The sequence below is a fragment of the Larimichthys crocea genome, chromosome I (assembly GCF_000972845.2).
Source record: "Larimichthys crocea isolate SSNF chromosome I, L_crocea_2.0, whole genome shotgun sequence".
NCBI classification, from domain to species: Eukaryota; Metazoa; Chordata; class Actinopteri; family Sciaenidae; genus Larimichthys; species Larimichthys crocea.
The window spans coordinates 23193148-23210901 of NC_040011.1; the positions used below are offsets into that span (position 1 = coordinate 23193148).

A 17754-nucleotide genomic window follows, 5' to 3' on the forward strand; every position below is an offset into this window, starting at 1 on the left:
TTTCTTTTTTCTAACCGCAATGCTTGATGCTTGAATGAATGAATCAAATGATTACATTAATATTTCTAACATGTTGACGAGCGCTGACGCTAAGCTGTTTGGAAACCGCTTGACCCGAGCCCTGGGCGCCGCTAAAAGGCACAAAACCTCCCATGAAATCCCAGAAAAAGCTGCAGGAAATAAAGAAAGCTGCGGTTTCTTTAAGACATCCGAGCAAAACAACTGCCCTATACCGAGGAGGAGGAGGAGGAGGAGGAAGGGTGGGAGGGAGAGAGAGAGAGAGAGAGAGAGGGAGAGGGAGGGGAGGGAGGAAGCGAGGGAGGTTTGGCTGGATGACCGAATGGCAGCTTTTACGCAGAGGGTTGTCTCACCTGCCGAAACGCGCTTCACCATTCAGCACAACAGAGCCATCTTTCGCTCTCACCTCCAATTAATATCCACGCGTGCGAGGTCAGCGCTTCGTTTTCGCCTCTTTGGGTTTGTTTTGTTTTGTCTGTTGCTCTATTTTGACACGACGAGCTTGGGTACCCGACTATGTGTTCTGCGTATGGATCGTCTTTTCCAGAGTAGGCGAACAAAGCGCATCAAGCCTCTCCAGAGAACTGCCTCCCCCCCGAAATATCAAGGATTTTGCTCTGTAAGTACTCAGGATAGCCATTTGGCATCTTCGGTTGTTTTGCCTGTCGTTAGGGCTGCCTTGTGTCTAGTTCACTGGGAAAGAGTACGCTGTTAAAGATGGATACGATTTTCCTTAGCCCGTTGGATAGGCGTTTAATTTAGGGAACATCCGATCTCACTGCTGGACAAAAATAATGGCAAGATTTGGGATAGCGCTGGACACGTTCTTGGTTTCCTGGGAGTAGAACAGGCCTGTGTCGATGCTTGAAAGCAAAAAACAGCCCAGTACTGCAGCACACATACAAACATTTCATTTCCCAAGGCGTGAACTACTACTGTATGACAAGAACACATCCGAGCACTGACAGAACACGCTGACAAACATCACCTATATATATAACAAAACAAAACAAAAACAAACTATGGAGCACACCGGGATCGAGGAGGTGAACCAGACTCACCAGCAGCAGCATGAACCCATCAGCTTCGGGATCGATCAGATCCTCAACAGCTCGGACCAGTCCAGCGGCTGCATGCTGCCCAACCGGACCGGCGACCCGGATTACGCGCTGGCCTCCAACGTCTACAGCAACGGGTACAACAGCGTCTATAACCCGGCCTGCTCCATGGCGGCGGCGGCGGCGGGTCTAGCCGGCTCCTACAACGTCAACATGAACATGAACGTCAGTATGAACATGAACGTTAACGTGAACTCGGGCGGCGCTGGTGGGGTCATCCGGGTGCCAGCGCACAGACCCATGCCACCTCCGCCCGCCGCTGCCGCGCCACATCCGCCCCCTTCGACGCATCCGCCGGGCATCGGACCCAGCATCCCCTCGGTGCCCGGTATGGGGATGGGGAATGCGGCAAATTTCACCTTCCCGTGGATGGAAAGCAGCAGGAGGTTTGCCAAGGACAGATTAACAGGTAAAAAAGAGTTTCTTCATGATTCTGCAACACCTGTAGTCTCATCAAAACACACGTAGGCCAGATGATTGTATACTCTGATGCAGCTGCACGCCCTGTTAACTGAGCCTAGAGTGTTACTGTGTTTCCTCCTCGTGGCCTTAAAGGTGTGAGTTGTGAATTTCTTGACATTTGTGTACAAACACCAACACACCCCGGGATGGTGAAGTGTTCAGGCTGAATTTTGGGGCCTCTAATAGCTCGACAAAGAGGAGCTGATTTCATCTTTAGGTTGTAATCTATAACGAATCGTATATGCACACACACACACGCACACACACAAACACACACACACAGTTTTAGTGTGCTGGAAGGGCAGTCTGATGAACGAGGGGAGAAATTGACACGGACATGCTGATGAATCAGTATTGGACCATCACTCTCCATTTACGGCAGATGACGGATAACGACGTTCCCCATCTTTTCATGAGGATGAATGATTTTTTTTTTCGTCTGTGAGCCAATTGAGAAAACAGGAAGATGAGTCATAATAGTTATAACATATGTCAGGTAAAAATCTATTAGAACAGTGGATATTATTATTGTTATTATTATTATTAGTATATTATTATTATATATTATTATTATTAAAAGTTAGCCGAATTTTTTTTTCTAATTTAAAAATTAACTTAAACTACCTAAATTAATTCACTCACACCAGTCTGAGCTGAGACAAACGTCTGACATCCATTAAAATGTTCCGTTTCCTCCGATTATGAATTTGAATGAAATGTAAAAAATCAACCCTGCTTCATACTAAAATTCCATGACGCAGCAATAACTCCTTTATAACAGAGTAGTAACGTCACCAGATAGATTTAGTTTACTTTATAACAGAGTAGTAACGTCACCAGATAGATTTAGTTTATTTCTGATTTAATAACTCTGACTCTTTATAATAAACATAAATACATGACAGAAACTCTATCCTGTACTTTCCATAAACAAATCCAACCATTTGCAAATAATAATGCAAATGATCTGCTTTACATAATCCCGCTTTACTCGCTCACAAAACAACATTCAATGCATTCTTATTATGTGTGGTTTAAACACATAAAAAATAAAAGAGAAGCAAAAAAACAACAACAACAAAAAAAACATTTTTAATGGACTTATTTATTTTTTTATGAACAAAACATACTGATGATGTTAGCCAGATGTTGAATTAGCCATTCCCTTTGTCTTTGTGTCAGTCACTTCAAACAGAAAGGTGTTAGAATAAATTTACATATCAAAATATTCCCCGAGTTCTTTAGTGAAAATCTGAACCTGAAGGATTATTTCTGCTCTCGTGAACAGACTTTGTTCTGTATTTAATTTTTGTATTCTTCATTTAGTTTTCGGAGGGGGTGGCTCCACTCCTCTCTCTCTCTCTCTCTCTCTCTCTCTCTCTTTTTTCTCATGACCTCATCGTTATGAAGATGAAAATGAAGAACATCATGGATGTCACCCTCACCCCCCTCCTCTCTCTCTCTCTCTCTCTCTCTCTCTCTCTCTCTCTCTCTCTCTCTCCAACTCTCCACGCATTAAATATTCACTATTCCGTTCTTTCTACCTGATTAATTATTAAATACTGGGGGACGATATGTCAACTGCAAAAAGATACAGTGTAAATAGGCTTATCAATTCTACTCATAGTCACCGAGGGCCTCTCGTTTAATTTCTCTCAGCTTTGTGTCGCTGTAATTATTTCGCAGCTTATATCTTTCCACTGTATTGATCAGGCTAAGATCAGCAGCAGCAGCAGCACACACACACACACACACACACACACACACACACACGATCCAGATTTAGCCTGCTCTGTTTCCTATAAAAGGCCGTAAATCAAATGGACTATCATCTATCCTGATGGGCAGAGCACAGCATTTGAAATGTTTCTCTCGGTTTTTTTTCTCCCTCCTCTCTCTCTCTTCTCTTTTCAAGTTGAAACCGGAGGATTGGTAGCAGATTTAAACAGCTAAACATGTTGCCAAAAGGCTTCCAGCTCTGGTAGCTGTGGGACTATTTCCAAGCATGTAAACGAAACCTGTTAAATTGCGCAATAAACTTCTCGCATTTTTCATCCCGGCGCACGTCCTCCCTAAATTCACGTTATAAATCACGAGAAGTTGTGCCAGACTGTCTTGTTTACACGCTGTTCACCAGCTCTGAGCTTATACGGACAGAAACCTATTGATTTGTTGGCTTGACCTTATTATTATTATTATTATTACTATTATTATTATTCTCTTATTATTATTATTAGTATTATTAAGGATGTACATCATCATTATTACTATCATTAGTAGCAGTATTTCGGAGACAGCAGCATTATTTCTGTGCGTCATTCTGCTCCATGAACGTCACTTTATTTGAGCTTTGTTTATATTTGAAATCTTCTGGAAGCTCGGTAAAGATTTTGATTACATAAAAAAAAAGAACAAACATGACAAAATAAAAACAAAAAAAGTAGTAGCCTGGATGATATGATAATTATTTAATGAATAATAATTGTTGGTTGATACATTTAAACAAACACAACGCGTTTCAAGAGAGCTAATAAATACTAATCGTTGTTGATTTAAACTAGCACTGCCATAATAACCACACTGATATTAATAATACTGAATCTTTTGGGCATCTTGATAATAAACAGAGACATAATGCAGCATGTGTAGCTCTATCTGCCACGTAGCAGCAATAAAAAAACATAATTAAAGCATTTTTTCCTCCTCTGCAGTAAATCTCTGTCTGGGTGTTAGTGGCAGCAGAGCAGAAAAATCTGATTTTATTTGCTCGCTCCTGTCCTCGTGTTTTTCACGCTGCCCTGATTCTCGTCGTGACAGAAGACAGTGTCCCTGCCTTTTGTCCCGCATACTGTAATAAATAGCAATATATGTTCATGTTATATTTCAATATCCCCCTTTAGAATCCTTCACGGATATATTTATTAGATTGCTACAAAGGTAATATCCGCAGTGGGGAAGGGAGGCGCTGTCACCGAGAAGTGTTATTAAGTATAGATGGTTTTATTATGGGAAACATATTCTCTATGGTAGCATTTTATTTTTTGATATGCTTATGCTAAATTATATTACCCAGGCAGCAGATTTAGTCTTCTCCAACATTTTCTTTTTCTTGCGATGAAAGGGGAGGAGAGAGTCAGATTCATTTTTGTTTTATCACTATTCTTTCCTTTTTTCTTTTTTTGCCGCTAGATTATCTCTCTTTTATAAAAAGAAAAATCATTTAACACATTATCCACACAGATGCTGCAATAACAGTTTAAGTGTATTTTTCCCACGTTGTTCAGTTTAATGTTATTGCCTGATTATTCTTTTCATAGTCGAAATAATTAAAACTTTAACGTAAAAAAAACGGGAGAGTTAATAAAAGATTATTTATATGAACGAACATGAACTACAATTAGTTACCTTTAATATTTATATGTGGATTTTTTTTAAATGTGTAATTCTGACATTAGTATCAGAATTGTGAGGATTAAAAAAAAATCTAAATGTTTTATTTAAAAAAAGAAAAATCTTTTATGTAAGTGGACCTTTATAATTATGTAGTCTATGGTCAGTTTAAGTTTAAGTCACACTGAACATATTTGAATGTCCAAGATACCAGAATAAATAAAAGAATATCGTGGCTTATTTTCATTCATGTAATTTCACTGTGAATGATACAAATCCTGACGATCTTGTACTTTTAGGAGCACACAAGCTCAAGACTACAGCATTTATGCCTCACAGCCCAGATAATAATAGCACTGGATGAATCTGAAAGCGTATCTTATTCCTGAAGCTTTACATCTTCAGTCAAAACATTAACCATGTCTGATGCAGTATCAGTAACACCACTGTCTCGTGTATTTCTCAGCATTTTGGACTGTGGACTGTGCAAAGCTTTTCTGCAGTTAGCAGGTCCAAAGGCTCCGGCTGCTCCACTGTTCCACTTGGGTTGCCTCTGAACGTGCTTGTATGTGCCTGGTCCATTAGTTAACCCACAGATGGCCTGAAATAGCCATCTAATGCAGTATTATTTAGCCAGACCTGCCGCTGGGAGCAACAACAGGCCTGCACGCTTTCAGCATGTGACCTGTAAGGCTTCACATAGTTTTGGGCAAAGAGACGGCAAACAAAAAGCACCAATTACAATGTTTAAATGTTAGAACGTCATAGAAAATCAAAAAAAAGAATAAGACTGGGAATCATGTAAGATTTAAAAGCACAGGATTAATGCAATAATGTCACTTTAAACTCACTATTAAGGGACACAGGGGTGCTACAGTCTATTGTGAGTACCTTATAGAAATATCAGAAATATCATGGGAAATTTGTCACTATAAACTCATGATTAAATACCATAGATGCCTGTCTATGTCCCAAAAGGAATATTAGAGGGATACAATTACCATTTATACTACTATTGAGCATCAGAGCTACACATAATGTGAAACCTGATAATAATATTATAGGAATATCACCATAGGAGATTAAAACTAATAATGGTCACTATACATTCAGTATGAAACACAATAAAAAAAAGGCAGTGAGTTTTCATTTGAGGCACTAAATCTGTATTGCTAATTTACACCCAGGTAATGTTAACTTTATGTGACCTACTGTAACAGCACATTACAGCGATTCATCTTTATTTTACAAATCATTTGTTCGTGTACGCCTCAATTTGCCACTCGTGTTCAGCACCATCAGGGGACGTCGCCAGCTCCCTGGAAACGACTGCAGAGCGCATAATAGCTTCATGTTCCATTTTCCATCCAAATTGTCATCATCTGCTGTGGCAAATGAATTTTCAGGACGCTGAAACTCTGCGAGCAGCGGCAGCAGCAGAAGCAGCAGCAGTAGCACGTGGCCCTTGGGGGACACCTATGCAGATGTTTTCATATTCATTTTGGCTTCTGGTGAGCTTTCCTGACAAAACAAAAACAAATAAACACCCTGTAAGACAGGAGGCAAAACAGCTTGCTGGGGAGGAATGACACAAAGATACAGAGAAAGAGACAGAAACTGTTTTTTTTCTTCTTTCCTGTTGCTGATTTCCATTCTGCCTCAAAATGAGAATGTGGCTGGGGAGTGGATCTATGGCCAAAACCGATCTCATTACATTTATCGATCTTCTGTTTACCCATTGGCTGACAAAATAGACAGGATTCATAGATATTTTATGATGCAGAAGATAAGTTGTTATTAATACCCAGATACAGTGATATGTGAAAGTGAACCACCGGGCAGTGAGGCACAGATGGAAGAACTATACAATGTAGGCTCATACAGTGGCAGTGTGCAATTTATATTTCTTTCAGGAGACACATAACAGTCCGGTCAATAACTTTATGTATCTTTTGTTTAAATTCAACATCAATATCTGTCATATATAGGTGGTCTTTTCTGCAGAAATGATAAAAAAGTTGTGTATTTGTGCATGATCAACCATGAAATATTAATACTAGCAGTTTGAATGACAAATGCTTGATGTTTGTATGGAAGACAATTTGTGCCAAAATTTTATATCTGTGAATTTGATTTGTCTGACAACAAAAATCCTCAAATTACAAAAAAAAAAAAAAGGTGCTGTGCTAGGTTGATAGTCTGTAACTGTACTAACAGTGACCTTCACATTGTCAGCGAGTAACCCTGATTGATTCTGATCAGTACGTCTTTGATTTATCTTTGTGAATCTGCTTGTTGTCACTTATTTCTCTAAATGGCAGATATCTCATTTTGGAGTAAAACCTTTTCCAAATGCTAACTTAAGAAACTAGCAGTAAATAACGTTAAAGCAGACCCTGCTCATCATTCAGGCTTCCTTCATGTGATTAGCTGCTATGCGTCGGCGCCTGCACAGCGGCTCCTGCTGCTGCTGCTGTGCTCCAGATGTGGGACCTTACTGTGTGTCCCTTTCCTTTAGGGGAGCAGGCAGAGGAGAGCCGAGTCGGAGAGGCCACAGGGGTGCCGGGGCCTGCCGAGTCCCTCTGTCCTCTCCCCAAGGGAGACATCGGCAGGGTCCCCGTCTGGAGCACTGTGGAGACATTAGCTAAATGCTATTACCCCGAGCTCGCTCACCTGCGAGACGGCAATGGCCTTCTAGCAGACTATCCTTTCCCAAAGGGGGCTTGCCCAGGTGAGTCACCCAATTCCCCCACATCAACCACTACCTTCCCTAACCTTTCCCTACCTCGTGCATCCCTCTTGTGTGCGACTTTAATATTGACATTTTTTCTTTGCCTTTGTGAAAATGTAAAAAAAAAATATTGCTTAAGTAGCTGAAGTTAAAATCTTGATCTGTTCTGAACCTTTCGGCTAATTTAAAGCCAGCTGCAAGCCATATCTTTTCTTGAATTATTTGTTGGAACTGATGCTGCATTTCTAAGATTTTAAATGTTTCTCTATGACTTTTCCTTTCTTCATGAAAACAAAACAAAACAAAACAGTGTGCTGTTTGGTTTTACGAATCTGGCAGGGGAATATTAGTTGTAATTACATTTATCTTCTTCAATTGGCAGCTTCTGGGCCTTCTCTGACTCCCCAAACACACTGGCTTTTCCAGAGTTAAGACAAAATGGATAATAATTTTATCTACTCGAGGACTGGAAGACAAAATTGTCTTTAAAACATGAGCGTATACAAAAGCAAAACCTCAAGGGAAATAAGTTTAAATTTTAATTTCAGAAGCACAGATCATTCTAGTTTAGAAATGGAAACCGCTCTTACTAACAGATATTAATCTTGAACCCTTCTAATAACCTTATTGCTACTGCTAACACGAACATGCACTCTACAATCCACAGACTAATCCAAATAAATCCTCTTGTTTTTTTTTGCCCTTTGCAGCTGCCCTCTCACCCTTCTCCGTGACCCGTCGTATCGGCCACCCATACCAGAACCGGACGCCTCCCAAGAGGAAAAAGCCTCGCACGTCCTTCAGCCGGGTGCAGATCTGTGAGCTGGAGAAACGTTTTCATCGGCAGAAGTACTTGGCATCGGCCGAACGGGCCACGTTGGCCAAGGCTCTGAAGATGACAGACGCACAAGTCAAAACTTGGTTTCAGAACCGACGGACAAAATGGCGGTAAGATAACAGCCGGGTGTTCTTTCACTTAAAGTGTTATCTGGTGCAGTTCAATGCCCCTTGCTGGTGTGAAGTGAAGCATCATAACTCTCTCTTCCATGTGCCATATTTATTCTCCCTCATGATCTGCTTGAGCAAAACAAAGTGGCCGTGGTGGATATCCCAGGAGCTGTTTGTCTTTATGAAGGCAGGATGTTCACTCAGAGGAGCCACACCCTTACGATATTTCCTTGTGCAATAAATTGACAGCAGCAAATGTGCCTGGATCTAAAATGCGTACCAATGTTTCACTTCAGACACAAGTAAAATGGCCCGCAGCTGAAGCATTTGAGGCGTCGTACAACACAACACCTATTTTGCTTAGCCTAGCTGCCAGTCGAGGCCAGTTCACTTGACCAAGCACAATTACTCCTGAGCCTCCTGAAAGGCCTTTTAGAAACCTGCTGTCCAAAGCAATACTGAAACACTCACAGGAGGAATTGACTGCCAAGTCCATAGACAGAAAAAAAAACACACACATACGCACACACACACACTCTTTCACTTCATTCTAACTGTTGTTTATAGCCATTTGGAGGTAAATGAGTAGGAAATCAAATTATGAAGCCCTGCCCGTAGTTAAAGGGACAGGACACATATTTCAAAAGCATATTACAAACAGCTAAATGACCATTAATGTTTAAATGTTCCTAAAGCTTTTTAGAATGAGTTTGGAATTTAATATACATGTAAAACACTTGAAAACGTCTGTTTTCCAGCTGTTTGTCTTCAGGAAAAATGTGATATTGATATTTGGTTTCATGTTCCCTTTGTTTACAACAATCACATTCAGTAGCAGTGAAAAAACAAGACCCATTCTTCACTATTAGCTGTAATAAAAATTAATTTGCTTTAAAAAAAAAAATCCACACGCACCAAACTAAAGACTGAACGGCATGTCACAAATAACAAGGGAAATGGCTTAACTTGTTTTTCTGATTTCCTAGTTTTGCTGAGATTTATGCCATTTCCCTGTAGTGTGCACCTGATAGGATGAGCATGAGGGATGTCTTTGCGTGACGACTACGCTAGTAACAAGAGGATGATCAAATCAACAGCCGGGGAATCAGATTATGATAATGCTGTTAACAATAATGTGTGGCTAATGGATGGAGGTTGGTGTGCATGAAAGAGTGTTTCAGAGGTGTGCTTCCGCCTGCGATTTCCACCATTTGCATTTTATTGTTGAATTTGACGGCAATCATTTGTTTATTATGGTTTGTGTTATTAGTAACACCTCCATCATTTTTAAGGAGCTCGGAAAATTCTTCATTGCGCATTAATCTGCGTTGCTGATAAGGACTGTTCGGAGCATTACTTGTCTAAAATGAGTATACACACAGAGGAGAAAATGTCCTAATTAAAATGTAAAAATCTGTCTAGAGAATTGGTTTGAATATGAAAGAAACTTCAGCTCAGATGAAGAACTGATGAACGGTAGCATTTTATCGACTCTGAATCACGATGGGAAGATAATTTAGGACCAACTCACAAACATGAATTTGCACGTTTCACCTCATTTATCTCACTTTAGCTCACTTCTCTTTTTATAACCCTGCAGACTCAAAGTATGCTGATCTCTCAGTGTTAACTCTGGACACTTTCCAACACAAACATTGCAACTTTTTGCACATTTATGAAAAGCACGTATCGTTTTTCAGGAAAGCACAGATCTGTGACACTTTTCAACACAGCAAAAGGTTAACATAAGCACCTGCCGACACAATATATAAAAAACGCATGTTACTGTTAACATATGCTGTTCTGAACAGAACAGAACACAGATGTAATGTTTCACCTTGAAGCAGGAAGTGTACTGTACCTCCTCCCCCTGCGTTAGTCACGTCCCCTATCCAGCACCTGTCATTCATTCTGATCAGCTGTCATTTGGCCTGAGGCTGGAGTTACTGGCACAGGTGTTGAATAAACATACAGTGAGAACAGCCCATTAGCAAATGAACAGGTTTTATTTGGAAATTTTTGACACGTACAACTGTGCTGCCTTTCTTTTCACCACTTTAATTATTTTATCTTCTTGGTCTCTTTATTTCTGTGACTTTTGACTGCCTACATAGATAGTCAGGACAAATGGCAACACTGAATATGTGGTTTCATGCTGATATTCTGTCTATTTTTATTTAGATACTTTTATAGTTTTTTGCATGTTGCAGCTTTTACTATAGTGTGATCATTTTAGTTTATGTTCTTTAAGGGGAACAACAGCGCAGAGAAGCAGGCAAAAAGAAGCAATCTCTATATGTTACCCTCGTCAATAGTTATATACGGTTACTGTTTTGACCAGTTCGACCAAAAAGTGATCCTTTTCCTTCTTGTATAAAACATTTTTAGAGGTTTGAGGAGGTAAAACAATTATTTTTTTAAATTTTTTTTATTTTGTAGCAGATTTTTTCTTCTTTCCTGAAATATTTATTATCTTATGATCTCTTACATTTAACTTGCAACCCCTTGTGGTGTGTAGTGACCCTCAGGTGGGCACTAATGCTCACATATAATCCTGTGTATTTGAAAAATCTACTTATATTGTTTCTTTATGAGGATATGGGACAATTCATCGTCCAACACTGCTGTGGTATGCTTATATATAAATTAAACATTACGGGGGTGGCGTTTAGCTCAGCTTGTAGAGCAGCCGCCCCGTGTGCAAAGGCTCAGTCCTCGCTGCGGAAGCCCAGGGTTCAAATGTGACTCTTTCCTGCATGACATTCCCCATCTCTCTCTCCCCACATTCCTGTCACTCTTCAGCTGTCTCTATCAAAATAAAAAAGCCAAAGAAATAGTCTAATTAAACATTACAATAAATAAATCTTCCTCTGTTCCCTGTGTGTCTCCTCCATTCACCCAGGAGACAGACCGCAGAGGAGAGAGAGGCCGAGAGGCAGCAGGCCAACCGGCTGATGCTGCAGCTTCAGCAGGAAGCTTTCCAGAAGACGTTGAGCCAGCCTCTGCAGCCGGACCCGCTCTGCCTGCACAACTCCTCCCTCTACGCCCTGCAGAACCTGCAGCCCTGGGCAGAAGACAATAAGGTGACCTCCGTCACCTCCGTGGCATCTGTAGTGTGAGCGTATGAGTATGTGTGTGTGTGTGTGTACGTAGAAGAGAGGAAGGGAGGGACAGAGCTGGGAATGAAATGTGTTTATCAAAGTGTCGTCAGAATGGACAAAAGGAAGGAATCTCTTCAGTTTATTTCTGACGTGTCTGACGTTCAAAAACGCAGCACCATTATGGAATTGTAATAGGTAACGGGAGAATGAAAATACAAAAAAAAAAAAAAGAAAGAATGGACATTGTGCTTCCTCACTCATTGATCGTTACCAGCAACATGGTGGGGGAGCGTGTGTAGAGAGAGAAAGCTCTCTGTTACTGCCAAGACCTACGAAAACACTGCATGCGGACTTCACAGCACAGGAGCTGCACTGACATTGCTGTTTGTCAAAATTAAGCAAGTGTTATCTTAAATATCTGAAGTGTGTTGAGTCATTTTCCTGCCTTACACCAAGTTTCCACTTTCCCTTCAGCTGACGGTCTAAAAGAGAGGAGGGCACTTTATCCATAAGTGCCAGGAAACAAATGGACACCTCTGTACATGCCCAACTATCAAGACTGTCCCCCCCTTTTGCCTCTGGATCCCTCACGAGGCAGCAGAGACTCTCTGCCAATAATGGCAAAAAAAGACCTCCTGTTTTTCGCTTTTGACTTTGTACAATGTAGTAAATGCATGTTTCAACCCTTTTCTGTGTGCACTCGGAAATACCATTGAAGTCAGCTGCTGTCGAGGTGGACTGCAGTGTTCAAGTGGTAGTGGATTGGTGGAACTCCTGATGACGAATTCCTCATTATGTTCAATTTAAAGGTGTTTTATATTAAATGATATTGTGACTTTTTGAAAAGATGACAGACCTCTCTGTTTTTCTTCCCTCTCTTTGTCTCATTGGGTTCTTTCACTCACTGCCTGTTTATTGTTTGTCACCATTATGAAAACCATGCAATAATACTTTATGATTTTAGAGAGCTAGTTAGCCTCATGGGATTCGGCTATGATTACACATTAAAGTTTCAAACCACCCAAAGGTAAGATACCATCGAACTGTATCAGAAGGACAGCGCAATACCTTTTTTTATCCATAAAAACTGATGACTACAGCTCCCAGGTGTGAATGTGAAGGAGGGCGTTGCCGAAAAAAAAAAAAAAACAGCCAGCGTGCTCAGCAAAACCCTCCCTGGATAAATAAAGGTTTGAAAACTGATGCCAGCTCAAATTAGAATGAGAGTACAGAAGAAAGTACAAGTTGTGCTGCCGCCGAGTGAACATTTGAAATGCAGCCGTCTGGTTTTTGTTTGTTTTTGTTTCATTTCAGTGATTTCAGTTTGAAAGGAAATAAACAACTACAAACGAGAAAAGATCATCAAGCTAAGGACATTTTTATTGATATAGCTGAACTTCACAAATATTGCCTGGCAAAAGCGTACACCTTTAGTCCTTAGACCAATTAGGGAAAGAAAAAAACTCGCCCCCAAAGGAACCTTTAACTAAGAACGAATGGAAGAAACCTCAGGATGAGACATGTAATAGTGATGTTGTGTTCTAGGTTTGGGTCACGTGTCTCCCGCCTTTCTGGTTTTCTGCTGCGGAGTTTGCACACTTGTCTTTGCACAGTATGAAAAACAACTTTTGCAAGAGTGCAACCATCAGCCATAGTAAACAAAAGCCATGGTCTGATTTTGCCAAAGTTCATTATTTTGTTTTCTGTATCAGCTCACCATTGCGTTACGCTCTGCTTCCAGTCAATCAGCTGACACCTAAAGGAGGAATGGAAATAACAATCTCTCAGACACCTGTCACCTGACAGGCTGTATCATCACATCTATATTTCCTTCATTCTCGTTCATGTTTTTTTTTTAGTTGAGACAGGAGTTCCTTTTGACCTTTGTTCAGCGACTTTTTAAAAATATAAAGACATGATACGATGCTGTGGAAAATGTCATCTAAGTGTACACGTAGGCTAGAATCATAAATGACGCATGCATTATCTGTTTTGGATGCAGGCACCTTGTTTTTTGGTATTGGCTTCCATTGTCGTCTAGCCACAGACACCAGACAGTCATAAACATTTGTTATCACCACATCCACCCTATCATGCAAATGCATATCACGCAAGTCATAACAAAGACGACCGATCTGCAAGCACAGTAAACACATCATTCAGGTTCCTTGCTTGGAAATGAGCCTGCACCACTATGAGCGTCAACGGAAATGGGCCTCGCTGCACACTCCATTTTATTGTGAGGGTAAGGGTTATGATCGGGAATCATAAACCTTGGCTGCGCCTACTGCTGACAAATACCTATCACAAACGTTTATGATGAATTCCAGTGTAAACATCTCGTGGCTTTTGTTGGGATGTCAGCAGCATCTGGCTGCTCTTGAGTTGTTGCTCAGAGCAGGTTGACGATCTGGTTCGAAACAGCTGTCTGCAACTGCAGCCACCCCAAACAACCCAGCACTTTTTCTGAAACACAGCGCTTATGTTTAGACAGTTTTTAGGGCGTCTTGCCTGGTTGGGATCTTGTCAGTAGCAGGCAGTTTTCCAGGTGACACCTCCTCAACCCCCATTTCCTCCGCTCCCTGGAGCTTTCATCTCTCTGTCTCAGATGCCTTGAAGACGTGACTTGGCCCATTCTAGAAAAATTCCTCCCTTTACTGTTTTCAAAACCGTGCATTGTGTTTTACTACAGGTGCTTAAAGATTTTCTCTTCTCTTGTCATGGCTCTGTTTTTCTTTCTCACCCCCCCCCCTCCCGTCTCTGTCAGCCCTGTCCTTATCCAATAAAATGTCACCACACAAGATGAACAAGAGCAAAAGGCTCAGAGTATATCAGACTTCCTATCAAGAACTCTGTTTTGAACAGGGGCTCCAAAAACAAAAAACAAAACAACTATTCATCACATTAGCTGTGTTGTGGTCTGTGTCACGCTTCGTCTGCTCCCATCAGCTGTTTCCATCCTTGAGAAATGCAATAAATATTTCAGTCATTCTCAGGTAGCGGTTGTAGCTTATGTGATCCAGTGAGTTGACCACTTTCTGGTTTGGAGGTTTGATTTTTAAAGAGAGGCTGCAGACTTCCAGAAAGTTGTATATTAAATGGTCGCTTTTCAGCATGCAGTTTAATCAGGTAACAACAACAACATGTGTTAGGTCATTTGTAATTTGCTGCATTCCATTACATAGACTGAACAACAACCATAACCTTCTTTTTTATATGGTCCTTTCCTTCAGTTCAGATATGCTAATTAAGTTATGGAGACTTCTATAGAAAAGATTATTTATATGTGATAAGGAAGCCAAACCAGAAGAAAAGGCCTACACTCGAGCATACTTGGCACAAAGCAGTGTTACGATTTCATTCCCATAACATATGTAACGGACAAAGGCAAAGAGCACGTTAGAATAAAGATTATTTGTAGCTGATTAAATGGAAGAGTCTATGTTTATTTTATTATATACAACAGATAGTTCGGACCAAGTACTTTGATTGGACAAGAAGCGTTATGCAGCACAACAGCACTGGACTCTTTAACTGCACGTATCACTCTGCTTTACAGGTGCTTTACAACCACTACATTTATGTTACATTAACAGTAATCATCTGTTTTAGTCACTTGGCTTTCCACTAGTAGTTTAAAGGCACACACAGCGCTGCAATGTTACTGCATACTGCTGTTAGAAACTTGATGAACTGATAAATCTGATCAGCCATCATCAGTAATCAATACACAACCATTAATCAGTTACCTAATGTTTAAAATGTTAAATAAGAAATATGACATTTCAACAATTCCTTATGTGAAAGACAGATATTTCCACCAAAGCGACTGTCAACAGACTCTTATTCTATTGCATACATGCGCAAAGCAGCTGGCCTGTGATAACCTTTATTTTCTTTATATTGTCAAAGGTGGTGATGGTGGTGTACATGGTGGAGCTACACAAAGCTAACAAGCTAGTGTTGCAGCCGTGTAGTCCCAGTACAGTTGTGGAACTATATATATATACACACACACCAAAATCACAGATCACAATCCGTTATCACTTATTACTGTTAAATAATAAATGCGGCTTGTAGAACTGTTGTATAAAAGCAATATCACATTCGAGGTTGTGATGTTATACTGAATATCAGCACGCTGTGACTTTGATGAAATCACAGCCGTGCTGATATTACCTCACACCCTTGTGTGAGATATAGCTTGAGCTGGTCTCCACAATTAACCACAATTACAATTATTACAGTACAACACAAACACATGGCTAATATGAGCCTTAGCATGATATCAAAAATGTGTTTTTGTTTGTTTTATTCCTTACTTGAACCCAGATATAATAAAATCTGTCACAAATCCAAACGGCCATTTTCAGGCCATGACAGCTGCTGTTGCCACAAGATTTTGTAGGAAAGCAATGACTGCCAACTCTATTAGATTGCTGCTAATATGTTGACATGTGAGGCTTTGTTGACAAAAGGCTTTCATGGTTCTGGCCATGATCTGTTAGTTTGATTTACTTGGAAAATAATAATTGCATTTTGCAGAGAGAAAGGTTGTTAGTTCTAAATCAATAATTCTACAATAACAGGCATACATTATGATGCATAATGATCTGCACATCTTCCCTCAAATGTTTGGTCAAGTACAATTCTTGCAATAATCATTCATAAACCGTTTTTTTAACACGTGGGTGAAACCAGAGTTTGGAAAATCTTGCCGTAGGCACAAACGAAAATCTAGAAACTAGTTTTGCTCCACTAGATGTGAAAACTAAAGATGTTTACTTTCTGAACTAGTTTCAGCTCTGGTGGAAAGTTTGAAAAGCCAGCAGTGTATCTGCAAAATGAAAACATTTTACATCACGGGTATTTCACAACTGATTTTCCCAGAACCATTCATTTTTTATGCTATTCACTGAATCAACATTAGACATGACTCAGAATCAGTGACCACAACACTCTGGTGATAGATGTAATGGTCCCACATTATTACATTTTGTTATTTTGTCTTCAAATGTATTATTACTATTATAATTATTATGTGGCTTTCTTTGAAGATCCCATATTTGACACTTTTCTGTTTTTTTTATATCCATAAAAATATATATTTGTGGTTTTAACATAAAAAATGTCAGTAGAGAGCTACATTTGCTCTCTCACGCTTCTCTCTGAAACAACAAGGCGTTTTGTGTTCCATTTTGTCTCATTCATATTAACAAACCTCTCTTATGATTGGCTCACTGGCCAACCACAGGTAACAGATTATAGCCAACCGCAACAGTAGGACCAGTGGGCCGTTGTGACATCATAATCTTACCAAAGTCCTGATGGCTCGCTTAAAGGCATAATACTACTTTGACAATATTTTATAAAGCCTAGAAATGTGAAATAAACAAAAATGGAAAACACTTCTACAGTACGGTACCTTTAATTCAAATTAGGTAAACCTGTTCAAAATTATGTTTACCAGTTTAGCTTGACAGATTAAATTTTTTGTTTTTGAATGAAGAGTGCAAAGGAACAAATGTGGCTGGAGTTAGCCTGTAAATGTTTTTCTTTTAATACCTTAACTTTAAATTAAACTTCTCAAAAGAGCAAATGTCCACATATATACACAAGAGGATTTAAATTGACACTGAACCTACATGAATTAGAAGTGGAGGGGAACAAAGTTGAAAATGCTTTTTTTTTTAGTCCTTATATTTTGGATTGATGATTATTAAATAAGTGTTGACTGCTGTAGCAGGGAAATCCAGCAGCATCCAGTCACTTCCAGCTGAGTCATGTGAAGAATGAAGAACTCTTTCTGCAGTCTGACAGCGTGACAAAGACTTCAGCACTAACTCAAGCTGCTGACATGACACGCTTTCACGAATCTCTCTCATTTACTATCTGCACACACACATGCCTGCACTCACCAGAACGGTTGTACATGTTTGCATAGAAGAGTACATGCAAGGACAAAAAGCATGCACATACAACTATA

At 40.0% G+C, this 17754-nt stretch overlaps 1 protein-coding gene across 3 annotated transcripts; it reads left to right on the plus strand.

The window, feature by feature from the left end:
- The first annotated feature begins 317 nt into the window (after positions 1-317).
- Positions 318-12616, plus strand: tlx2 (T cell leukemia homeobox 2). Of its 3 annotated transcripts, XM_027282561.1 has the most exons (5): positions 318-1545; positions 7507-7719; positions 8430-8667; positions 11570-11750; positions 12243-12616. In XM_027282561.1, exons 1-5 carry the CDS (start codon positions 1041-1043, stop codon positions 12252-12254), a joined length of 1149 nt encoding a protein of 382 aa, XP_027138362.1. In that variant the 5' UTR covers positions 318-1040; the 3' UTR covers positions 12255-12616. The 3 variants fall into 3 exon arrangements, with proteins under 3 accessions (XP_027138362.1, XP_027138326.1, XP_010729734.1); XM_027282525.1 differs by having other exon boundaries at positions 11570-12616; XM_010731432.3 differs by lacking the exon at positions 7507-7719 and having other exon boundaries at positions 11570-12616.
- Positions 12617-17754: the final 5138 nt, after the last annotated feature.